Raw genomic sequence first — 26522 nt, forward strand, 5'->3', positions numbered from 1 at the left:
GGCAGAGAGACCTGAAGCGGCGGCGATGGCTAGCGCGCCCCTGCCTGGGCCCCCCGCATCGGCGGGCGGGGACGGCCCGAACCTCAATAACAACAACAACAACAACAACCACAGCGTGCGCAAGTGCGGCTACCTGCGCAAGCAGAAGCACGGCCACAAGCGCTTTTTCGTGCTGCGCGGCCCCGGCACGGGCGGCGACGAGGCATCCGCGGCTGGGGGGTCGCCGCCGCAGCCTCCGCGGCTGGAGTACTACGAGAGCGAGAAGAAGTGGAGGAGCAAGGCGGGCGCGCCGAAGCGAGTGATCGCGCTCGACTGCTGTCTGAACATCAACAAGCGTGCGGACGCCAAGCACAAGTACCTGATCGCCCTCTACACCAAGGACGAGTACTTCGCTGTAGCGGCGGAGAACGAGCAGGAGCAGGAGGGCTGGTACCGCGCACTCACCGACTTGGTCAGCGAAGGCCGCTCTGGCGAGGGGGGCTCGGGCACCACCGGCGGCTCTTGCAGCGCCTCTCTCCCGGGAGTCCTGGGCGGCTCAGCGGGCGCCGCTGGCTGCGATGACAACTACGGGCTCGTGACACCCGCCACGGCCGTCTACCGCGAGGTGTGGCAGGTGAACCTGAAACCTAAGGGACTGGGCCAGAGCAAGAACCTGACTGGTGTATACCGCCTATGCCTGTCTGCGCGCACCATCGGCTTCGTGAAGCTCAATTGCGAACAGCCGTCGGTGACGCTGCAGCTTATGAACATTCGCCGCTGCGGCCACTCGGACAGCTTCTTCTTCATCGAGGTGGGCCGTTCGGCCGTCACCGGTCCCGGGGAGTTGTGGATGCAAGCCGACGACTCGGTGGTGGCGCAGAACATCCATGAGACCATCCTGGAGGCTATGAAGGCACTCAAAGAGCTCTTCGAGTTCCGGCCTCGCAGCAAGAGTCAGTCGTCCGGGTCGTCAGCCACGCATCCCATCAGCGTGCCGGGCGCGCGCCGCCACCACCACCTAGTCAACCTACCCCCTAGCCAGACCGGCCTGGTGCGTCGCTCGCGCACTGACAGCCTGGCTGCCACCCCCCCAGCAGCCAAGTGCACTTCGTGCCGGGTTCGTACGGCCAGCGAGGGCGACGGCGGCGCGGCAGGCGGGGCCGGGACGGCAGGAGGCAGGCCGATGTCGGTGGCAGGGAGCCCCCTGAGTCCCGGGCCGGTGCGCGCGCCCCTTAGCCGCTCGCACACCCTGAGCGCCGGCTGCGGAGGCCGCCCGAGCAAAGTGACTCTGGCGCCGGCAGGGGGAGCCCTGCAACACAGCCGCTCCATGTCCATGCCCGTGGCGCACTCGCCGCCTGCAGCCACCAGCCCTGGCAGCCTGTCCTCCAGCAGTGGGCACGGCTCGGGCTCCTACCCGCTGCCTCCTGGCTCCCACCCGCACCTGCCTCATCCACTGCATCACCCCCAAGGCCAGCGTCCGTCCAGCGGTAGTGCCTCCGCCTCGGGCTCCCCCAGCGACCCGGGTTTCATGTCCCTTGACGAGTATGGCTCCAGCCCTGGCGACCTGAGAGCCTTCAGTAGCCACAGGAGCAACACACCCGAGTCAATCGCGGAGACCCCGCCAGCCAGAGATGGCAGTGGGGGCGAACTCTATGGGTACATGAGCATGGATAGACCCCTGAGCCACTGTGGCCGCCCTTACCGTAGGGTCTCAGGGGATGGGGCCCAGGACCTGGATAGAGGACTGAGGAAGAGGACTTACTCCCTAACCACGCCTGCCAGGCAGCGGCAGGTACCTCAGCCTTCCTCTGCCTCTCTAGATGAATACACTCTCATGAGGGCCACCTTCTCTGGCAGTTCAGGTCGCCTCTGCCCATCCTTCCCTGCGTCCTCTCCCAAAGTGGCCTACAACCCTTACCCAGAGGACTATGGAGACATTGAGATTGGTTCTCACAAGAGTTCCAGCAGTAACCTGGGAGCAGATGATGGCTACATGCCCATGACCCCTGGGGCAGCCCTTAGGAGTGGTGGTCCCAATAGCTGCAAGAGCGATGACTACATGCCCATGAGCCCCACCAGCGTGTCTGCTCCCAAACAGATTCTGCAGCCACGCTTGGCAGCGGCCTTGCCCCCTTCCGGAGCAGCCGTGCCAGCACCCCCTTCAGGGGTGGGCAGGACCTTCCCAGTAAACGGAGGTGGCTACAAAGCCAGCTCCCCAGCGGAGAGCTCCCCAGAAGATAGTGGGTACATGCGAATGTGGTGTGGCTCCAAGCTGTCTATGGAGAACCCAGACCCTAAGCTACTCCCCAACGGGGACTACCTCAACATGTCCCCCAGCGAGGCAGGCACTGCAGGGACCCCACCTGACTTCTCAGCAGCTTTGCGTGGAGGCAGTGAAGGCCTCAAAGGCATCCCCGGCCACTGCTACAGCTCTTTGCCCCGCTCTTATAAGGCTCCCTGTTCCTGCAGCGGAGACAATGACCAGTATGTGCTCATGAGCTCCCCTGTGGGCCGGATCTTGGAAGAGGAGAGACTGGAGCCCCAGGCCACCCCAGGGGCTGGCACCTTTGGGGCAGCTGGTGGTAGTCATACCCAGCCTCATCACTCAGCAGTGCCTTCCTCCATGAGGCCGAGTGCCATCGGTGGCCGCCCTGAGGGCTTCCTGGGCCAGCGCTGTCGGGCAGTGCGGCCCACACGCCTATCACTAGAGGGACTGCAGACCCTTCCCAGCATGCAAGAGTACCCTCTACCCACAGAGCCCAAGAGCCCTGGCGAGTATATCAACATTGACTTTGGTGAGGCAGGTACCCGTCTGTCTCCGCCTGCCCCCCCACTACTGGCATCCGCAGCCTCATCTTCTTCACTGCTCTCAGCCAGTAGTCCTGCTTCATCCCTGGGTTCAGGTACCCCAGGCACCAGCAGCGACAGCCGGCAGCGCTCTCCACTCTCTGACTATATGAACCTGGACTTCAGTTCTCCCAAGTCCCCTAAGCCTAGCACCCGCAGTGGGGACACAGTAGGCTCCATGGATGGCCTTCTCTCTCCAGAGGCTTCATCCCCATACCCACCACTGCCTCCACGTCCTTCCACTTCCCCTTCCTCCTTACAGCAGCCTCTGCCACCTGCCCCGGGAGAACTATACCGCCTGCCTCCAGCATCACCTGCCACTTCCCAGGGTCCCACTGTTGGCTCCTCAATGTCCTCTGAGCCTGGGGATAATGGTGACTATACCGAGATGGCCTTTGGTGTGGCTGCAACCCCGCCTCAACCTATCGTGGCACCCCCAAAGCCAGAAGGTGCCCGAGTGGCCAGTCCCACTTCGGGCTTGAAGCGGCTAAGTCTCATGGATCAGGTATCCGGGGTGGAGGCCTTCCTTCAAGTCAGCCAGCCCCCTGACCCCCACCGGGGTGCTAAGGTCATCCGTGCAGACCCACAGGGGGGACGTCGTCGCCACAGTTCAGAGACCTTTTCCTCTACCACCACCGTCACCCCAGTGTCCCCATCCTTTGCCCACAATTCCAAGCGCCACAATTCGGCCTCTGTGGAAAATGTCTCACTCAGGAAAAGCAGTGAAGGCAGCAGCACCCTGGGAGGAGGTGATGAGCCACCCACATCCCCAGGACAGGCACAGCCCTTGGTGGCTGTGCCCCCAGTGCCACAGGCTAGGCCGTGGAATCCAGGTCAGCCCGGAGCTTTGATTGGCTGTCCTGGAGGCAGCAGTTCTCCCATGCGCAGAGAGACCTCCGTGGGTTTCCAGAACGGCCTCAACTATATCGCCATCGATGTGAGAGGTGAGCAGGGGTCCTTGGCGCAGTCTCAGCCGCAGCATCCGCAGCCAGGAGACAAGAACTCCTGGAGCCGGACCCGTAGCCTTGGGGGGCTCCTCGGCACCGTCGGAGGCTCTGGCGCCAGCGGAGTGTGTGGGGGTCCAGGCACTGGAGCTTTGCCCTCTGCCAGCACCTATGCAAGCATCGACTTCCTGTCCCATCACTTGAAGGAAGCCACAGTCGTGAAAGGTGAGTGAAAGGCCCTTTGACCTTGAGGATGGGGGAGGGAGAGTGGAGTATTGGGTGGCTTTGGATGCCACTTGTACTAGTGCTTCCTTGGCTTAATTGCCAACCGGCTGGCTGGGCCTTCTCCCTCTTGGCTACCATGTTGTTATTGTCTTTCTCCAAAGAGCTTGGCAGGAAAGTGGACTTGGCTTTTGAGTAGAATTGATGTCTTCCCCCATGGTTGGGAGACTTTGACCTTGTTTTAGGTCCAGCCACCTCTTTCCTGTGTTCTTGTGGTCCTGCCCTAACCTTCTGTCGCAGTGTAGGTGCTACAGAGCAGAAAGTTGTTTAGATCTGTACAGTTGAAGTTGCTCAAGGCACCAGCTACTGGTTCTCTGTGTGAGTGGCTTGGTCCCAGGTCGTTGCTGCTCAGACACAAGGCTTAAACATACCCAAGAGCCCCTCAGCAAAGTGAGCATGAGTCTCTATGGCTGCTCGCATGTAGACTGTGACAAGCCTGTCCATCAGGGGTACCGTACGTAGTTCTCCCAAGGGAAATGGTAGCAGTGTGGCTTGGCTTACATACCCCGATGGTAGCGGTTCTCACCTGTGCATAACTGGGAGTTTCCTGGAGGGTTTCCTGTCTGCAGATACTAGGCAAGTAAACCTCCAGAGCTTTCTGGTGCCACAGGACCAGGACCTGGCAAAATGGCATTGTTAATAAGTCCCTGGGTAATGCTGGGGCTGTTGATGTGGGCACACCAGGTAGCAGATCCCTGGGGAGGTTTGAGAACTCCAGAGCCATTGGAAAGGTTCTTGCAGGGTAGGTGAAGGTTGGCATAGGGACAGGATAGGCTCTGCTTCCCGGAGCACCGCATACACTAACACTCAGCCGTGTTTCAGGATCAGAGATTGAAAGAGACTGTGAAAGATGAATGTACGGTCTTTTTCAGGACAGTGGGTCTGGAGGGTGCCCAGCACTGCCCCCTCACCCCCGCTCTCCCCTTATCAAATATCCATGAGCACAGGCAGCTGGTAAAGCTTCCTGTATCCCAGACATGGCTGGGGTATGCAGGAGGGACAAGGGAGCTGGAGTGCTCAATTCTGTTCCTGTCTGTGTTTCTACATGGGGTTGCTAGCAGGACAGACAGCCTGTGTGCCATAGTAGAGCCAGTGTTGTGGTCTGGCTCTCAAAGGGACCTGTATACTTTTGGTTCTTTAGTAAGCAGGCCAGTTGAATGCTATCTACATTGAGGCTGTGTGTTTATTTGGGGCCATCAACTCATTGGATCCAGGTTTACAGCTTGGGACAAATCCTGGCAAATTGTGGGGTAATAGATGAAAAGCTAATTCTTATTATTATAATTACGACTGGAGCAGAGGAAGAGGAGTATCTAGGAATTACCAGCAGTAATACAGCAGTTCAACAGCTAATTAAATCAACAGGAAGTTGGCAGAATGCGTCTCTTCTGTGGTGAATCTCTCAGCCGAAGGTCGCTTTGTCAAGGTCTTACTAAACAGTACAAATTTCTAGTGCTAGGAAGTTGAGGATAGCTACGCCACAGGCCATATAAACACAGTAGTGTGTGACGGAATGGGGGAGTTCTTTCTGCCTCACCCACACACTTAGTTAGCAACTTCCATGTCCCTGGTAGAGGAGTAAACATGTCGAGCTGAAGCTGGGTGGGTGGTCTCCTACTTTGGGAACGCAGTCTGAAGTCCACACTGTGAAGTTCGAGGCCTGTGTTATAGTCACTACCTTCAGAAAAGGGATTCCCTGGCACAGAAAGAATGCTGACCTGCAGGAGTCAGTTTGTTTAGACACCTGGCTCATCTACTCCTGCTTAAGGTTTCCCACAAGGATAGAGTTCCTACCAGTCTTCGGGGTTAACACGTGTGAAATCTAAATGGCTCTCCATACAAGCAGACATGGGAGCAATTAGGTTACTGTTATTCTGAATTCTGTGGGTTTTATGTTAAAAACTCCTTTCTGAAAGGGGGTATTTTAACGGGAAAACAGATAACTAAAATTCATCTGCTGTGCCAAAGCCACATGTTTAAGGAGAGGCATAGAAGCCAAATTAGATTTCTAGCAAATTGATTTGAGCAGAGAGTAGCCTCTGAGTGGGGGAAAGTGCGCATGCAATCTTAGCTTGCTGAGCTGGGCCCTTGATGTCTGATGAGCCACAAAGGACCATTGGGAATCCCAGGATGGACATCTTCTGTGCATAGTTCACATGCAGGTAGACATTGGTGATGTGCACAGATTAGCTCACATGCAGGTAGACATTGGTGATGTGCACATATTAGCTCACATGCAGGTAGACATTGGTGATGTGCACAGATTGGAAGTTCGCTGCAGAGTGCTGTGCTTGAGAGCACGGTTTGTAGAAACATGAGTTTGAAGCTGAAATGCAGAATGTCCTCTTTGCTTACTAGGCTCTGCCCAGGCTTAGCCTTGCCCTGTGCTTCCACCCTCAGCTGTTCACTTATTTGTCTTGGGCAGACCTCATTGGTTACACATGCACGAAATAATTGAGCTCAGTCTGGGTAGTATGTAGTAGTACATAAGTTCCATAGTCACAGAGTCCTGGCAGTGTCTTGTAGTTGACTGCAGTTGAAATGGAAATGGGGAGGTAGATTTCTTAAACTCAGCTGATGAAGAAGCTAGTAAACACCAAGTCTGCGTGCCTGTTATGAAAGTCTGGCTAATCTGGTAGAATTGCTGTCTTCTTGGGAACTGAAAATTAATTGGGCTAGCTATGTTTTAAAAACTACTTCTGATAAGACTATGCACATTTTTTTTCCTCAGTAGGACTGGATTGGTCCGGTCCCCTGATATGGTTCTCCTTCAGAGAGGGGTTTTCAGTCCCTGGGTTTCTAAAGTGTAAGAAGGTGATTAGATAAGTACTATGGAAAACACCTACATTTAGTTTTGTTTGATTGAAAGTCTATCCACACATCCAATTTCTACAAGATTGGCGCGTGAGGGAGGTGTTTGCAAAGGAGCTTGATTTAGTCTAGAAAGCTCTGCCTTTGGAAGTGCTTCATTTCCAGAGCCAGTGCAGTAGCCTTGCCCAGCCTCTTATCTCTCTGTGGGTGCCACCTGGGCATGGTGCTGCGCAGGGTGGCTCCCACCTCCGAAAAGAAGCAGCAGCTGAAGTGCTAAAGAAAGCACTCGGGCTTTGGTGAATGAAAGTCACGTGGCCAGTTCTGCTTCCTTTATTGAAAGAAAAGCCTTTACTGAAGTAGTTGAGAGAAGGAAGGAGGGTGGGGCCAGGAAGCCAGGCTTCTGATTGCTAATCTTCTCCAGAGAGCCACATACTCACGTTGTCAGCAGTTGATTCCCGTCCTTCCCTTGCTGGGTCACAAGGAAAGGAGAAAAAAGGTGCCCTAAGCCCTAAGTCCATACAGGGGAAGTGCTAAGAAAACAGCCTCCCCATGCTGTCAGGAATGTGGGCAGTGAGGGTACTTCTGGAAATAAGCACTCCTAAATTAAAAATTAGTAAATAAAAGCCTAAGGAACAGGCAGTACTGGGAGACTGGAGACCATGCCTTCTGGACCACTTAACTTCCCTGCCCCATTGTTGGCTGTGTTCCTTTCTCTAAGAACCACACCTCCTTTCTTTAAGAATTTAGCCAGGTGGGTAGCTCAGCCTTAGAGCAATGAGAGGAAAGCAGCAAAACAAAACAGGAAAAGATTCATTCTAGAAAGAAAAAGAAAGAGAGAAAAAGAAAAGAAAAAAGAAAATAACAATGTAGAGATCAAATTACATAGTAGCAGAACAATGAAAAACAGATCTGCTTTCTGCCTGGCTTCAAAGCACACTCTATCTCCTCTGTGATGTCTTCAGGTATTAAGATCTGTTGACAAGATGAGGATGTATAATTAGAATATACATTTTTAGAAAACTGACTCTTAATGTTGGAAGCTCTAATCTAACAGCCAAGCCCTTAAACTTCCGATGTTTAATTAGCCAGCATTCTGTTCATTGGGGATTTGGTTCTGTTTGTTGATTTTACTGGAGGGTCACTCCTGAAGTTTTGATTTCAGCACTGTGCTGTCTGTCTGTAGGCAGGAAAGTGCTGGATTCTTGCTCTTCACCCCTCCCCCGCAAAGAGCAATTTTAATAGCAGTAGCTGGGCATAAAGGCGTTCTGTTAGAATGCTACTAACAGCTTTTCTTTGGAAGCATATTCTAAGAGCTAGGTAAATTTGCTATCAGATTTGGCAAGCAGGCCAGCTTTTTGTTTTGTTTTAGGAGGGGGGCCTTGGATACTACAGAATTAAATGTTCTCTGTTCACCTTGGAAACAAGGGAAAATGTAACTTTATTCGTGTATCCACGTTGCCAAATAGGGTGAGGGCCGCTATTACTCAGAGGGGAGAGGAGCCCCACTTGTGGTAGGGATGGACTCTCTGTGAGCATCTCTAGACCAGCATGAATAGAGTGTATGGTTTAATACAAGATGTGCCAAGCATTTTAATGTTGCCATTTCAGTGTACATTTTTCTGCATCTCCACAGTGAATGGCTGCAAAGGTTCTATACCTTATCTAGCTATGGGTTTTGTGGCAGCAATATATAAACAAAGTCCTCTGTATTCATTTTAGTGTTTTGAATGCATCAGTCAAGACTGCAGGGGGAGGAGGTAGTTGAGGTAGATAGCAAAAGGTAAGAGGGTAGGTGGTTCTGGAGGGAGATGCTGATGTCAGTGGTGGCCACTGGTCTTTGAGTGTCTTTTAGGGGTAGTTTCCTAGGCTCATACCGAGGGTGCCCTGAAGTAACACATGCAGAAGAAAGTTGGACTAGACAGGGAGGCAAGCTGCACACAGGAGCTGCTTGTTAGGTGCAGAATGTGCCAGACGCTTCTGAGCTTGGCAGTCTTACTTCTTAATTTAATTCATTGTGTTAGAATGCTGAAATAGAGTCGGTTTGAAATGTACAGGCAGTGTGCGGGTGATAAAGCCGTCCATTTAATAACTGCATTTTCTTCTCCTGTTAAACTAGAAAAAATACTGCTTTACCCAGTCACAGTTACTTGTCCAGAAGACGGAAAAGAGCAGGCAATGATTTAAGTTATTTGTCCAGAAGACATGCTGAGAAGAGCAGGCAATGGCTTAAGCCCTGTTCACTTTCTTGTGTGTGGCATTTATGCAATGATATTTGCAAAATATTTCTTACTTCTACTAGTGCATTTACTGAAACTGGGTCAAACATTTGGACCCATGATATATCTTAAAGATAAACCGTTACAAGAACTTGGTACCAAGCCTTTTAAAAAGTATTAGATTTTCCAGAAATACATGTTTAGAACTGATATTTGTGTATATTTTCCCCATACTGTTTTTTTCCAAAACCCATCTTTTTACTTCTTTCTAATTGAGACTACATGCTAACGTATTTTATGAATACATTCAGTCTTTATACAGTCACTTCAAAAAATATTAGTCCTCTACTCTTTTATCTATAAAGAGTTAGCACAGGTGATTTATCATGATATTTAAGCTTTGGTTTTTTGGGTTTTTTTAATGCATAAATGTAAACTCTATAGTTCATCCTAGGATACAGTTTTCATTATCTCTTCAAAAGCCATATGTTGGCATTAGGGGTGACTCTGCCTTTTTGCATGGTCATTCTGTAGTGTTTAATATTTATTACTATAGCATGCTTTCTCTACTCACTCTGTGGACTTAACTTGGGCCATCTTCAGGGATCAGAGTATGTTATTAACAATCCAGAAAGGAGCTGAACACAAGCTGATGCTGAAAGAATTCTACTCATGGTGCCTGATGAAAAATGAAACAAATATTCTAAGCAAAAGCTGGAAGGAAATGTCCCAGGGCAGAAGGAGGTGGGATTCAAAGCTGTCTCTTTGTAATGCTTTATTTCTCTAAGTCATGTGACATGTATACATCTTGCAATGTCTGCAGAATCCACTTTTATAGGTATGAATGTTTGGCCTGTATTTATGTCTGTACACCACATTTGTGCGTATTGACCACAGAGGCCAGAAGAAATCGTCAGAGCCCATGGAGCTGGGTTTCCAGAGGGTTGTTAGCTGCTTTGAGGGTGCTGGGAACCCAATCCAGGTTCTTCAGGAGCAGCAGCAAGTGTTCTTCCTACTGGAGCTGTTCCTCCAGCCTCAGATTCCAGTATTTAAAGTGCCTGCTGGTCAGAGGGGCCAGGTGACCTATCCAAGGGCCTTAAGAAAACAGGAGGGTTGCTCGTGGCCTCTTAGGTCCTACCTAACACAGGCTCTTTATGTTGAAGTATCAGCATGGACAAAAGCACTCCCTCTGCATTTCCCACTGGCCCTGGACTTCTTGTTTTGCTCTTGCAGCAGTGAATTTCCACCCCGTTTCCTACTTAGGATATTCTGAGTGAAATGGAAACAGTTCAGGAAGAATGGAAGAAAGGACATTGTGAGCAGCCCCTCTTCCTTAATTATTTTAGCCAGTTTCTGCCTGTCAATTTAAGAACTTCATTGTGTTTGTGTCCCGCCCACCCACCCCCCTTTTTTATAAGTCCCCTTTTGTCCATGGATTTCCAGACTCATCTTCTGGTAATAACTTGTGGCCCAGCCTTGCCCCTGGACCTCTTGAGGTCTCCTGGGTGAAATGTTTCTGTTCCTCTGGCAGTCTTTAAGTTTCAGTAGAGAACACAGGAGATGGCACTTGATATCAAATTTTGCCTCCGCATACATTAAGCCCATTCAGCTCCATGTGGGAACAGTATCAGGTGCAGAGTAGGATCCAGAAGTGCATTCAAGGACACAGAGCTGGGGACCGCTGCCTCGACAGTGTGCCTGCAGGCTGCTCAGATTTAATTTGGGTAGAGCAGTTATTAAATACCATCAGGAGAGCATTGGAGATGGTGGTCCAGAGGTTGGCACACCCCGGGTGATCATCTGAGTGCTGTGCCTGTATCCTGGGGTCAGCTCTCTCCACTGGAACAACTGAACATGTGCAGCAAGACCCACCAGTTCCCTACACAGCCACCCCCCACCAGACCCCACCCACACCCCACTGTTATTCTGTGTAAGGAACTGCTTGGGTGTAGACAAAGGGTGTGTTTGAGGAAGAAAAGCAAAGTGCCTATCGAGGAGATCGCTCACACAAGAGGCAGAGGAGTGTGGGGACTGCGGTAAGGAAGACATTTTTTCTAGGCTAGTTCATTGTGAAGCCTGAGGCCCTCCGGCAGTGCTGAAGCTGACACTCTTCAAGAACAGAGCCAGCCCTGTGGACCTGTGATGCAGGCTGGGTTAAGATTCTTACCTTTCTGTGTCTTTGTCCTATTCGTGGAACATTATACACCCCTCACAGCCTGTTAGCAGCTTCCAAAGAAATGAGTCATTAACTAAGTTAATGATGACTAGGTTTGGAAACTCAACCTATTTAGAATTAGCCTCAGGACCAGTTCGTAGATGGTCAGCTGTTGCAGGGTGGTTATCTTCCCAGGGCCAAGTACCCCATAGGGTTGTCTTCCTGTTCTTGAGGTCCTTAAAGAAGGTTGTGGGGACGGTTATTTAGCTGGACCTTTGCATGATGACAAATGGGTTTCATTCAGATTGAACTGGACACAAGCTGCCCCTTTTGGAGGTAGTACGATCACAAAAGCAATACTTAGGCAGCCTCACCAAGCGTTCATTATATGCTCACAGTTAAAACAACATGTGGCTGGAGCAGGCTGATAGAGACTTCCAATCATAGTAGAACCAAGGCAACTTCTCCAGGTTAAGGAGAGAGCTGGGTTCAAAGTTCACCATCTTGCCATCATGGATCTGTTGAGAATATTCTAGAAATGGAATATTCTGGAGTGGAAAAGTGACCTGAGTGCCCTAACAAACCAGTCTTGGCCACTGTGTCTGTTATTGAAGCAGCAAAAAGAGGCGACATCCTGAAAGCATTGAGGGGAGAATGGGTAGAGTGGATGCATATTGGGAGCACAGTCCATCTTGGGGCACTGACTTGTGCATTGAGTTTAGAGAGGGGAGGAATTTGGGTGGGCCGAAGTGCTGTGTAACTGATCAGCCCCTGGTGAGGTGTGGTTCCCTTCATCCTTATCTCCGTTCTGGGTCTTCAGGGTGGTCCACAGTGCTTCTTGCTAGAAAGGACAGCTGGCTCCTGCAGGATGGAGTGCCCTAGTGTTCAGGGGTGATTGTCTTTATGGTGGTGGTGGTGGAGGCTGCCTTGGGAGGCTCTGTAGTTCCTGGAATCAAAACTGACAGTAAGTCTAGAACAGCAACTTATCTCTGCTTTCAGCTTTGGAGGGGGATGAGATAGATTAGGCGGAATCAAGCGGGCCTCTGAGCCAACATCTCTCTCTCTCTCTTTCTCTTTCTCTTTCTCTCTCTCTCTCTTTCTCTCTCTCTCTCTCTCTCTCTCTCTCATACACAAACACACACACATATATGGGTGGGGTGGCTAATACATCAGGCTTTTGCCCCCTTTTTAGTTATTTTGTGGGCCCATATGAGAAGCCAATGCTTTTTCACCAAAGTAGTTTCTGGATGTATTTAATTTAGAAGTTAGTTGTAAAACCCAGAAACCCCACTTTCTGGTGTGCTGGGAAGGCCCTCTTGCTATCACATAGAAGTCTTTTCCAAGTATGGTGTGTGTGGATTTCCCCTAGCAAGGCTTGTGCCTCCCTGCAATTGAGTGCATTCCAGGAAGCTGCTTGTCACTGCTGTGACCCTGCTGTCCTACGCCTTCCTAGTTGTGAGAGAAGCAGAGCAAAGCTCTTCTCTCCTACCCCCAGAGTTAGGCCACCCTGGGCTACTGCCCTGCCTCTGTCCTGCTCAGGATCTTAGCTACCCCTGGTAGATAAGGATGGTGAAGTGGGTGGGAGGTCATAGAAATAGCCTGAGATGACTTCACTAAAATTTAAAAGTTTGCAAATAACGGTTTGGAGGCTTGGAACTTTAAGCAGGACTCGCCACGGAGTGGATTAGAGATCCCTGCTGAGGTGCTGGGTTTTGTGTGACAAGGACAGAAAAGGTCTAAGTAGGACTGTGTGGTACTGAGCAGGTATGGCAGACTCCTAAGCCTCAGTCCTCAGAAACACCTGGAAAGGAGGGTCTAGTGGTCACTTTGGATGCTGTTCCAGATGTGGAGATCTGGCTTGCTTGGGGAAGTTCCTTCTGTGAGTGCAGGGCTGAGGCTGAGGCTGGCCAGTGAGAGTGCACAGGAGATCGGGAATCTTCCGGTCTGTCAGTGTGCAGAACACACGTGGCAGATGTCTCCAGCCAACAGCATGCGTGGTTTTAGAAGCTCGATGATGTTTGGAGCCAGTTCAGCCTCACTCTGCTAACTCACATTTTAACAAGTTACTATAGAGGCAATGCCTTAGAGAACTGTCTGTCCTGACAAACTAGGAGTGTAGAGATTCATCCTTCCATGTCTCACCTCCATGGCTCGTTACTCCTTCTGGAAGTCAAAACACAACTTGCTGCTTTCCGAGGGAAATTGAGGAAAAGTTATTTTCCACGATTTCGTGTAGACCATGATTCACATGTGTGTACACGGAAAATTCGTCATAGCTAGATAGTCTTCTAAGATGGTGTTTTGAGGGCACTCTCCATCCCTCCCTTCATGGTTTATTGTCCTCTGACCATGAAATGTGGACCCTTTCTCTGCAGACCTTCCTTCTGAGTGGCCACACCCAGTTGCTGCTGGGCTTCCTCCCATGCCCCTCCCAGCTACTGCAGAGGGCTTGGGAAAAGGCAGAAGTTCACAGGATGTCTGCTGGCTTCCTGGTTGATCTATAGGTCTCTGCCCCTGGGCCTGAATGACAAGAGCAGGTGATATGTCCTTGCTTTGGGTCTAGCTGTGCAGGGGGGTTGGGAGGGCCGGGGAGAGTGGCTTTGTCTAATGTCCTCAGCCCAGCTTTTCACCCTCTGTCACAAGGAGCTTTGGCCATGGCTCTGACTCAGGCATCCTGGGCCTGAGTACTCTAGTGTGGCTGGCTGGTAGAGGCCCTGCTCAAGTTGAAGTAGTCTTTCTGGATGTGTGGTACATATGGACTTGAGGGCTTTGGTCACCTGTAAGGTGTGCCCACATTGCCCAAGTTCTCAAGGATCTTGAGGAATTGACTGAACTGTACCCGCAGGGGCTGGAGCAGGCAGGGCAGCCCCTGTTGTGGCTGAATGCTGTGCCACATTGTGGTATACGGTGGGCTTTGCCTTGGTTCTGTCCTGCCCTGGTTTGAGTGGAGCAGGGAGGCAGCTCCCTTTCTCCAGCGTTGTCTTCTCAGCCTTCAGCTGAATGGCTTCTCTCTTTGCTAGGACCGGTTTCCCTGCAGCTTTGCATGCCTAGCGGTCCCTCTGCTGCTAGAGTTGTTAGCGTTGATGTTCCTGGTGCACCTCAGGAAGGGGAGGGGCTAATGCCTCGACTCTCCAGACAGCCAGAGGAGGAGCCAGCAACGTCCCTCAGCAGCTCAGGTGTGCAGGTCTGGAGAAGTCTCTGTAGTTCAAAACATGGCGTGTGGCTGCCTGCCTGCATGACTGAATAAACTCAGAGACGTGAAGGAGTCTGACCACAGAGCCGTGAGTCATGCCACAAGCATGAGCTTCTGATGTAAAAATCAATACTCATGTATGTTTTGTTTATAGATGTTATGGTTTCTATATAGAATCTCCTTTGATGGTTTCACTGTGATACTTCTGGGGGTGTGGATGAGGTGGGGAGGGATTAGCCCTGTCTTCAGGAGTAGGCGTGATTGACTTAGCTGAGAAATCACCTAGTCAATGGTAGCCGTGGTCCTGGCTCTGACAGACTGACTGACGGAGTTCCGTCATCTTGCCTTCTTCTACACATGCACCTCATTGACAGCTTGGAAAGCTGTGTGGGTTTCAGGGTGCAGGGATGGCTGCAGAGAATGGCTCTGTGCTCCCCCCCAGGGAGTGGCAGTGTGTGAGAGGTTGCTCATGGGGGTGCAAGCTGGGGCAGAGGCCCTGCTCAGCTCTCCATTTTAGTTCCTTATTGCTATGACAAAATATCTGATATCAGTAGGGTTTATTTTGACTCCAAGTTTGAGATTCCAGTCCATCATGCTGGGAGGGCATGGCAGCAGGAGCTGGAGACAGAAGGTCACATTGTATCCTCCATCAGGAAACAGAAAGAGGTGAAAAGTGTTGCTCAGCTCAGTTTCTCAGGCCAAGATTCTAGCCAACAGGATGGTGTCACCCACAGTAGGCAGAAGGCGTTTTCCAGCTCTGTTAACCAGAGGTTTGTCCCCTGGGTGATTGGTTACAGATCCCATCAAGTTTACAATCGCTATTAGCCATCATAGCTCCCAAACAGATTCCTTATCTGCTGAAGGGAGAGCACGTGATCCTGCTCTGAATATTTATTCTACTTTTCCATAATTTGACAAGAAAAAAAATAGAAGGTTTATAACTCCAGTTGTAAGCATTTTTATAGTGTACATAAAACAGTTTGGTGGTTTTTTTTTTTTAACATCAGTGTAAGTCATCATACAAAAAAAATTTGCTAGACCTGAGGAAAAAAATGAGGCTTCTTATAGGATACTTGTAATTTTAATGCTAGTTCTTGTACTGAGTATTCCCATCAGGGTAGAAGCGAAGCCCTTGAAGTGACATTTTCAAATGACCCAAGAAAGATTTGGTCTGATTATGAATTGCAGGTGTGGTCCATATCACTTTCTCTTTTCGAAGCCGAGTGTCAGCAAAGCTTGCATTTAGTAGTAATCAGATGGATTCTGAGCTGTGCTGTGCATTACGAAGCCAGAGGATCATTCTAAAGAGAGCTGGCTTCACAGTCAGTCTTATGACTCGCGGGGTCTGTAAGAGGATAGCGTGGCCTTTAGCAGACAGTATTGCATTTCTGAAGTGAGTAAGCTTGCAGATGATTTCCAGGGCTATCAGTTAGTCTCAGGTGTAACACGCAGGTGGAAAACGTGTGGTGCTATTTTGACAAACCTGCTCGTGTCTTCTCCAGCTCCTTGTTAAATGCCGGTGGGATCATCTGCCTTGAAGGGTTGGCAGACTGGTTCTGTGAAGGATTGGACAGTGAAGGTTCACGCTTGGTTACCATAGCTACCCAGCTGTGCTTGAGGTGGAAACAGCTGCGCTATGAGAATGACAGTGGCTGTGACCCAATAAAACTTTACGCGCACAGAGACGCTGGCCTGTATTGTGCACCATCATCATCTGTGAAAGGGAAGTAGTCTCCTTGTTGGGTATCAGACCAGGTGTTTGTTTCCTTCTGGAGGTCGTGTTTCTCTTTTCTGCTCCAAGAAGTGGCGTAAGTTGTAAGGTTGTTTTGTTTTGTTGTAGTTCGTTGAACTTAGGTTGACTAAGGATCATGGTCCTGAGGTGCAGAGGACATGAAGGCCAGAAGGACATGGTCTCCTGCAGTCTAGCAGGCAAGAGAGTTTCCCAAGGCATTTTGAACGAACATCGCCTCATTAAATCGTCTCCCTCATTAAAAGGGATCGGATACCAGCATGGTATTTAATGTCCTTTGAAGGGAGTTCTATAAAAAGCCAGTGAAAAAGTTTGCATGATCTCATACATAGAATATTAAAAACAAAACCAACAAAAACAAACAAGCAAAGAAACAACCTCAGGTTAAATGTACAGAGAGCTCAATAAAACTGTTTGTCAGGTGACTGGGTAAGGTGTGGGGAGGGAGAAAAGAGAGGGGACAGACACAAAGAAGCTAGCACATAGGACAGATGGCTCTGTGGAAGTCTACAAGGTGTGACAATTGTATTAGGGATATTTTGTTCTTGTCTTAAAAGAGTAACCTTTATCTACTCTCTACCAGAATGCAAGTAGAGTAGGTGACAGTGGAGGGAACTGGTTAATCCACTCCTGGTAACCTTCTACTATGTAAATGTGCCCTACAGCATCCTGCTGTAACCCTCAAATATGCACAGCACAAAAACAACACAGAACAAATGGTGGGAACCAGAGAGGAGACTGGGCTTAAGTGGACTGCTCTGATTCCCTCACTCCCACTGGGTCCCTAAACCTCTCTGCTGGAAGCCAGAGGGAGCCTCCCACTAGACAACACTATGAAGGAGCTGTCCCACCCCTGCACAGCTCCACCGGGGAGGCCCTCTTCCTTCTGGCTTTTTCCTCTGGTTTGAACCTGGAATTAGAATGTCCTGGTTTGGAGAAAGGGTCCCTAGGATATAGAAGACTCTGGAGGATGTGGGTCGGGCTAGAGGATGAAAACATTAATCCACGTTGTTGGATCTGCACCTGCAGGCACTTAGGGGTTCCCAGTAAGGAAGAAGCTAGTTCCATGCCCACATTGGGAAACAGCCATTGAAACATTGGCTTCTAAAAGCCTGGAGGCTGAGCTGGCACTTTCCCATGGGCAAAGCTTTGGGTGTGTTAGAGGAAGTTTGAAGTGAGGCGCTTGCTTCATAGGCTGGGAGGCCTCTGAGCACACCAAGGCTGGGCCGAGAGGAGGCTGCCTTCCTTGAAGGCTGGATCAGACTCCTATTACTGGCTTCAGCCATGAGAAAGCTACATCGTTTCTTCAACCCGTCTGGGATTGATTGTGTCATTAGCAAGTTACAACTCGAAGGTAGGGAGTTTAATAACAAGCAATCAAAACGAAAGGATTTTAATTGTCAGTGGAAGTGTGAGCTCTGTAGACAGAAGTTGGACTTTCTCAAGCAGGCTGTCACTGGAGCTTAATCATCTGTTTTCTTCCCCCAATTTAGATGAAAGGTTAAATAACCGTTTTTCTTAGAATCTCTGGGTTTGTTATCACACCCAACCTTACTTTTTTTTTTCAAGTGCTTTTAGCAAAGTAAGAAGATACTAAATTATCAGGCATATTTTTCTAGGAATTTCTCTTCCAACTGAAAAGCCTGTTTTCCCAACTAGTTCTGTGGGGTTTTTTGTTGTTTAGGGTTTTTTGTTGTTTGGTTGGGTGTTTTGTTTTGTTTTGTTATTTTGGTTGTGTTGCTGTTGTGTTGTTGTCGCCTGAACTGGGCATTGAGATAGCCTTGAAGGGTGTGGGGACTCGCCAGAGGGTTCATTTCGTCCTTAACTTGATTTGCTGCTAGAGATACAAAATATGTGGCCTCTGGTTTTCTTTTGTCATGCAAATTAATATTCATCTAAATAGCACTAGTAATTCAGAGCCCTGAATATGTTAGGGAGCCCACACCTGCTCTTCTCTGCAATCCACAGAGCCTCAGGGACTCCGAATGAGGGAGTCTATGTTGAGCTCTTTGTGGGAGAGAAGCCTTGCAGAAATCTATAGACAGAACCTGGGCTTCCCTGGGCAGAACTGCCACTACCCAAGTATTTGCCTGGGATCCTGACCATGCACAAACCCAGAGTCTCATGAAACATCCCAGCGGAAGGAAAGGTATTAGTTGACCTGGCTCAGATGCCCCTGGTATGTCTGTCTGGTTTCTTGCCAACAGGCTCTGGGTTTGCTGCTCAGCCTTTTGTGCAGTGGGGCTTCACTGTCTTGCTGTTGGTCCCATGTAATGTGAGGATCTCCCTGGCTTGCAGGGATGTCTTCTGTCTCTCTCTCCTTCCCCTGTCCCCTCTCTTCCTCTGGGATCTGAGCAGAACCTTTGGAGATGGAAGCACAGTCTCATTTGGATTCTTTCTGCTCTTTAAGTGTAAGGGAAAAGGTGGTCCTACGAGACTTAGGAGCCCTGGCCCGTGACTGGACGCCACTTGGGATGTATCGGTGACATATGTCATCAGTGGCTGCTGAGCAAGGGTGAAGCTGAGCTCTGTAGAAGGGCATAGGGATGGAAAGAGTTTCTCAAACTTGCTTATTTGCTTTCAAGGCTCTGGACACTTGCTGTTCTAAAGAATCATCTCTGCTCTTACGGAGTTGGGTGTAGAATTGCAAGGTAATTTCAGATCCTACAAGGAAATGTCAAATCCTGTGAATAGGTCTCAGCATGAGTTACCACCCGATGCAGGACAAGTGTTGGTGGGTCTGTTCTGTGTGCAGGGCAGAATCTTTTCTGGGTCATTCTACCACTGTGACTGGACAGACAGCTCAGAATTTTCCTTAAGGCACATGCAGAGCAGAGTGGCCATAAATTAATCATCCCTGTGTTGCCTCTAGTGGATTTGACATAGGTAATGAATAAATAAATGTGTACTGGCATCTCATCCTTAGGAACTATAAATATTTAAGGTTGAGCATGTCAGATTAGTAGCGTTAGAAAATATTTTCCTTCCCTCATATTCAACATGAACCAGCCCAATGACAGCCTTAAAAGTAAACAAAAAGGCATAGGGCACACGCATCCTAGTTCACAGGCACAGGGCATGCAGATCCTAGTTTGCATCCAGGTCAGTTCTCAGCCCTGCCTCCGCTCTTGCTGGACAGAGAAGGGCAGGGGCTCTATTGAGAGCAGAATCCTAATCTTTGGTGTTCACCCGCACCCCAACCCCATCCCCAGACCTGGGCCAGCCTTCTGAATGTGACCCTCAGGCAAACATTCTGGCTAAGTGTAGGTCAGTGCTCTGGCCAAAATGCTCAACATGATTTTGCCACCTGTTCACACTGGAGAAAGGTGTTTTGTACATTGGTATACAGATAGCTAGTTTCTGATGGGCTGAGCAGCTCAGATACCTCTCAGGCCTGGATCCAGGGCTTTGAATTGTCCCACCCCAACATCTTCCCCATCATAACTGCTGGAGTGCATGAAGGAGCTGGTCCTACAGATCCAACACTATAGGATCTCAACGACACGGGACAGCATCAGAATATCCCAGAGGAGTCCCAGTGAGGTTCCAATATCAATAGAGCAGCAGAAGCCAGAGGCCTCGTACCAGACCAAGGAGTCACTGGTGTGAACATTTGCAAGCAAAGTGTGGACCAAAGGGTATACTGTGGGACATACTGTGACACACTACAGCTTCCACAATGAGATTTTTCTTTTCCTCTGTTGGGGGGAGACAGGTTCAAGGGGAGAGGGAGATGAGTGGGATTGGGGATCATTGATGCGAAATCCCAAAAGAACCAATAAAAAGTTTAAAAAGGGAAAAGATAGCTAGCGTCAGCCTCAGGCCTCCCTTTCGAAGATAAAAAAAAAAAAAAAAAAAAAAAAAAAAAGTAAACTCCTACAACAACCTTGGTCTAACCTAACAGTCTTCAGTTCTGCTTGCCAGTTTTAAGTCTCCGTGGAGTTGAACTCATCTGGTGTGTCCACTGAGGCCCCCAGACTCTCCTTGATCCTGTTTCTGCAATACCTCCCTCCCCAGGATCACTTTCTGTGTATATTTATAAAGGTTCCTCCCCCTCTGCCTTTTCCTCTCCTCCCTCCCTCTCTCTTTCACACACAAACTAAGTAGAGATTGAGGTTCAAGCGTCAAAGGTCAGAATTGAATTCCGTTGGATGTTAGAGGTGTGTCTAGCCTTATGGTGATGGTATTAGAGCTCAGAAGTTTGACCAGTTTAGGGCTCAGTGTGGCCTTGTGGCAGTCATCATAGGGAGTGACTTGTAAGATAAAAAGAAGGGGTCATTATGATGTGGCATTATGCCTGTGTGGCACAAATGTACATATACACACACATGCGTGCACACACGCACACACACACACACACACACAGGGGGAGGGACTTTAGACATTAGGAACAGAGAGACCTGGAGGTAGAGTCATGCTTCTCCTCCATTGAAGGGAGAAGCAGGTGGAGATGGTCACATGGTAGCCTTCCTGTCACTCGCTCCGCAGGACAGTTGGCAGCTTTTGGCACTTAGGGTGATGGGTGTACTCTAAGAGGTGCTGAGAGCTGAATGGCAGCAGAGCTTTGGCTGCAGGGACTTTTAAAATTTGTGTGGTGGGGGACAGATATTTGAGACAGAGCCTCCCCTTGTATCCATGTCTGACCTGGAGCTCACTGGGTAGACTTCAACCCACAGAGATCTGCCTTCCTCTGCCTCATGAGTGCTGGGATAGAGGTGTGGACCACCACATGCAGCTAAGTGGATATATTTTTAAGAAGAGTGGACTCCAGGCAGCCCTTCCTTGGAGGGGTCAGAGGTTACAGTGGTAGTGTGGCGGCCTCTCGGCCAATGGGGAGAGCTTTAATAGTTGTCAATCCTCCTTCATGCTGGGGAGGCAGGCGGGTCTCCTCCAGCTGCACATGCACAGATGGTTGCTGGGAAGGCAAGAACTCTTGCCTAATCCTCTGAATTTTTTTTTGTTTGTTTGTTTTGTTTTGCTGGAATGCTTGGCAAAGAGTGTGTGTGCGTGTGTCTGTGTGTGTGTGTAGACTTTTCTGTGTGTACCTTGCCACCCCAACTCTAGGACAGCCATCTTGCGTTTGCATCTGAGTACCTCATTTCAGGGGAAAGTACCCACTCTGATCACAGGTGCACGGGTTAAGAGTTCCTTTTGGTTCTTAGAGCCTGGCTCACCAGTTTTCTTCTCTTTTTCAGAGTGAAACGCTACCAGCCCCATCGCCGCCATGTTGAAATAACAAAACAAAACAAAACAGAAACAAAAAACAAAACTCTGAATCCATTCGAAGGAGATGCTTGGCATGTTTCCGACCAACGCTGCTGCTCACTTTCCTTTCAACGGGAGCAATTCTACATTTTGAGACTTCTGTGAATTAGATAAGTAACCAAGAGGCAGGTCCGCCTCTCAGCTGTCCCCACACACCAGCCCTCATCGCACGGTTTGCGTTGCATTTTATTTCCTTTGTGAACTGACGGGCTGATGAGGTACACTCCAGGAGATTGGACGTTTCCGCCGCCACCGGCCTCCATAAGTCCTGGCCATCGCTGTCATTTTTCTCTTGTTACTTTCATTTTGGCAAAGTGGATTAATCCCTCAGCATGCAAGGAGATGCTATAATATACATGGAAGTGGTCAAATCTGGTATTTACTGGCTTACAGTCAAAACTATCACAGTCCTACCTCAGTTCAGGGTGAAGCCGGATTGTTTGGCAGGGTACAGGGCGGCTCTGCCCCAGGATCACATGCTGACCTCCGTCTCTCTGTTAAGTCGATGTGGACTCCAGTCCAGGTACCTGAAAGGTTTACCTACGCACAGAGCCCGGTGTGGGACTGTTAAGTCGATGTGGACTCCAGTCCAGGTAACTGAAAGGTTTACCTACGCACAGAGCCCGGTGTGGGACTGACAATTCTTCGTGGGATTGGACTTGAAGATGGATTAATCCTAATAATTCCTAAATGTGACTGGAGCAGCCTCCTTTTGGAGATCATCAGCCGTATTTGGGGTAGGGGTGGGGATGGGTGGATCTCTCTTTGTATCTACAACAGGCTTGTTGACTCCTCTCTGTAGATGTTCATGTAAGTACTTCAGATTGCAAAAGCCTTTTCTCCCCTCCACAAGCCTCCTGTCTGGGACTCTTAGCTCGCCATCCTCAAACCTAAAACTCAACACAGGCATGCTTGTAGCTCAAGGCTGGTTTGGGTTTTTGTTTTTTAAATATATTATCTCTGGCACAATGTTACTTTTGTTGGCCAACAAGGTTGCCCTGAACAGGAGGGGAGGCATTCCAGCCATTGTACTATGAATGGCAAAAGAGGAAAAACATCTCTCCCCCTACACTTGCCTGTCAACGGTTCTTGACAGAGACTACCCTGGTTCTGTTGTCAGTGTTCTGGAAATGTCAGTGTTGTAGAACTGTTTCATATGTCACCTAGAAGGGCTGAGCTTGCCGGCAGAATCGCCATCACCTCGCTGCTCTGTCACAGGGCTAGAGGCCCTGCCTCCCTGACCCCCCCACTTCCCAGTGCCTGTCTCCATAATCCGGTAGAGGCCACACTAATAACTCTTGGAAATGTGAGTTGCTGGTTTATTTTTTAATCATTGTTTTGTTTTTGTTTGGGAGAATATATATATATATATATATATATATATATATATATATATATATATCTCACTATAGAATAATGCATTAAGGTAAGGTAAGAAGGGGCTTTTAGAGGATGACCAAAAAAAATTCCATGTCTTAAAAAATATATTTAATGGCAATGCAGCTGTCTTCCTGCTTCTGTTGCTGAGCTTGTAGAAGAAGGCTGTATTGCAAGACAAAGTTGAATGTAAATTGATCTCCCCACACCCCGCGCCAATTCTCAAGGTTTACCTTGTTGCAGTTATGCATCTTAAGCAGTTTGGGCCACATAGCACTAGGGTGGAAGTCCGTTCTGGTGTGTGCTGTCCTTTACTGAGCTGTTAAAGGATCTCCTGAAATCTTATCCAGTGTTGATGAGGAACCTGCGCTGCATTTGCTGTGTAACTGAATCCCCCAGGGACAGTAGGACTGATCTGCTGACTACACCACGTTGAGGCAGATGTGACATACCCTCCGTGCTGGGAGTGGTCACCACAGGACACAGATGGCATATGTCCCTGATGCAGCTGACATGAACAAGAAGAGAAATCGAGAATACACTAAATCCCCCTCCTCCTGTACATTTCAAGAAGAGCAGGCATATGCAATATTTACATCCTTAATTTAGTTTACAGAATGGAACCAAAATGTGTAAGTGTTACGTTCGCCACACTTCCTGCTGTACATTGGGTCTTTGTACATTTTGCTTGACTTAATCTTAAATTTAAACTATTTTTTGCTATATAAACTTTAACAGTTATTAAACAGTGTTTTCTTTGGGTACATGTTTCCTGGATACCAAGATGTTAAATATATTTCTCGCTATTGTGTTTCAACAAGAGACTCGCCCTCCCTGTTGTCTTCCGCTGTACATGCTGTATATAGGGGTCACGTGATGCCGCTGAAGACAAGAAAAACTGGAGTAGTTTAGTTTGCTGTATTTAGTCTGTATTGACCATGGATGCCCTCCTTAATAGCCATATGCAATAAAATAAAATACATTATTTATGAAATGAATACAGATTGGAGGACATTTTTCTGCACAGATAACCAGTTTAGCTTAAAACAAGTCTCATCCCGATGTCTAGCATTAACAAGCACTGGGGACTTTTGGTTTGGTTGGTTGGTTTGGTTTTGGTTTTGGTGGTGTGAGTGTATGGTGTGTGGTGTATGTGTGTATGTTTGTGTGTGTAGTGTGTGTTTGTGTGTTGTATGTGTGCCCCCATATGCTGTAGACCACTTCAGGGAGTCAAGTTTTCTCCTTCCACTGTGTATGTCCCAGAATTAGAATTCAGTTTGCCAGACTTGCTAGCAGGTGCCTTTTACCCACTGAGCCATCTTACAGGGCCCACTTTCTTTTATTGATACAGTCCAGGATACCAGCCAGGTAATTGTGCCACTGGTATTAATTCTGCCCTCCATTAACCTAATCAAGATAATCCCCCACAGAGATACTCAGAGGCCCATCTCCCATGAGTTTCTAGATTCTGTCAAGTTAACAAAACCATATTAAGAGAATGTATCAAGACCTTGTGTTGGGCTGAGTACTGTTCTAAGTGTTGCATTGATTACTTCCTGGCTCACCACAATCTTTCTGTTTTATTGATGAAAAGTCAGGAGTATGTATCTGTATATGTGTATGGTGGTGGGTGTGTGTGTGTGTGTGTGTGTGAAGCAATTCACCTAAGGCTGTTCTCAACAGCAAGTCTCAGAGTCTGCTCTGAGTGTGTCTGGGTGCTCCCTCCAGACACATAAAGATACAGTGTAACCATCTTACCTGAGGTGCAACTTAGTAGCAGACGATACTGAAGTGATACTTAATGATTTTATCAAAGGCAGCTTTGCCCCTGTTGGACTTGACTTTGTATCTGTCTGTGTGTATCCCCTTCTGTCTATCTCTAGCAGTTAGTTACTAAGAGCTAAACAAGCCTTTCCAAAGGAAAGTCTGTGTTCATTCACATTAGCGAACAGAGGGAGCAGGTAACATGCTCTGTCAAACATTACCCAGCACTCCTGTACTAAATCTGCTTGTTCTTAGAGTATTTTGTCCTTTCTGTTTTAATCAGGGCTTCTCAACCATTCTAATGCTGCAACCCTTAATACAGTTCCTCATGTTGTGCTGACCCCAAATCATAACATTATTTTCGTTGCTACCTTATAACTGTAATTTCACTACTGTTATGACTCATGATTTAAAAATCTGATATGCAGGATATCTGGTATGTGACCCCTGTGAAAGGGTTGTAGGACCCACAAGTTGAGAATCACTGGTTTAAATGCTTGAAAACTTCTGCCCTTGTTTTGCTCTTTTGGTTTTGTTTTATTTTTGATTTTGTTTTGGCTTTGTCTGGAGATGGAGTCTCCTGCCTTAGCATCCCTAGTGCTGGGGTGCTGGCCATGACTCCACACTCAGCTCCATGCCTTTGCTGTTGTGGCTCACCCAGCGTGAGTCTCAGTCCTGTGCATGTGGGAACCAGCTCAGAAATGGGACGGAAGACTTGGGATTCTGCATAGCTAGCGCAGTGTCTTTCCTAATGTGAAGGGACATCCTTTTATCTTTGAGTTTGTTTTTAATGTTTTGGATTTCCTGCTTTAAGGACCATTTACCTTATTTCCACAAGCTTTGTCATGATACATCTGTCCATTCGCATCCGCATCTCCACTGGGTCCCTAAACTTTCTTTGTTAGCAGTGCCCGTCACCCAGGCCTGCCATCTCCTACTGTTGCCAGTGTATTTATAAATGCTATATACAACGTTGGTGCCCATCTTAGCTCTGTCAACTTGACACAACTCAGAGTCACCTGAGAGAGGACTTTTAATTGAAAGACTGCATCAGCCTGTGGGCATGTCTGTGGAGAGTGGTATTGGTTTTAAGCTGATGTGGAAGGGCCTAGCCCATTGTGAATGACATGACTCCCTGGGCAGGTAGTCTGAATGAGAAAGCAAGCGGAGTCTGGATCTGCAAGCCTCCATGGTTTCTGCTTCAGGCTCCATCAGTGATGGACTGTGTGACCTGGGAGTGTGAGCCACGATACCATTTCATCCCCTAAGTTGCTTTGGTCACATAGCAACAGGATGAAACCAGGACAGTCAGGATTCTGACTCCATTACCTTTAGGACTGTTTCCTTTTTATTTTATTTTATTTTATTTTTATTTTATTTTATTTTATTTTTATTTTATTTTATTTTTATTTGTTTTAACTAGTTCAATTTAAAAGTCTTTTATTTAGGCAGTACTGTACAGTACACTATTCTATCCCAAGACCTGGCACATGCTAGCTGAGGTTTCTGCCACTAAACTACATCTCTAGCCCTAATTTTACACTGAATGAAGTGGTTGGGTTAAACTAATACGATATAATCTCTCCCTTTCCTGTCTTCCTTCACCTCTCACCCCAGGGCCCAGTGGTTGTAAAGTAGCTCTTTATGTTAATAGCACTAGATTTGAATCCCTTTACAACTCTGTGCTTTGCATAGAGCTGCCCTAGTGTGCCAAAAGCAACGCTCTACCCAGCAGTGAGTGAGGATAGGGAGGGATCCCAGCTTAACTTACCCATGGGAGAAGGCTCTGACTGTATGCTGTGACTCATGGCTTACTCTTGGGACCCCTGTCATTTCTGCTTGGTTCTCATTGGCCAGTGCTGAGCCCATGGAGACAGCTTCAAAGGCAGTTGAAAGCAGCCATACTGTGTGTCCAGAAGAGGAAAACTAGGCTGTTCCT

At 48.5% G+C, this 26522-nt stretch overlaps 1 protein-coding gene across 1 annotated transcript; it reads left to right on the forward strand.

Annotated features, from left to right (window-relative positions):
- Window positions 1-25: 25 nt before the first annotated feature.
- Irs2 (insulin receptor substrate 2) lies at window positions 26-23817 on the forward strand. Its single transcript, XM_021170863.3, has 2 exons — window positions 26-3995; window positions 21373-23817. The coding sequence occupies exons 1-2, from the start codon at window positions 26-28 to the stop codon at window positions 21375-21377; spliced, it is 3975 nt and encodes a 1324-aa protein (XP_021026522.1). The 3' UTR covers window positions 21378-23817.
- Window positions 23818-26522: the final 2705 nt, after the last annotated feature.

This window comes from Mus caroli, unplaced genomic scaffold (genome assembly GCF_978045245.1).
Source record: "Mus caroli unplaced genomic scaffold, Mus_caroli_1 scaffold_10, whole genome shotgun sequence".
Taxonomy (NCBI): domain Eukaryota; kingdom Metazoa; phylum Chordata; class Mammalia; order Rodentia; family Muridae; genus Mus; species Mus caroli.

What these genes read in the sequence shown, in the direction of transcription:
- Irs2 (XM_021170863.3), top strand. Translation starts at nt 26, where the DNA reads ATGGCTAGCGCGCCCCTGCCTGGGCCCCCCGCATCGGCGGGCGGGGAC.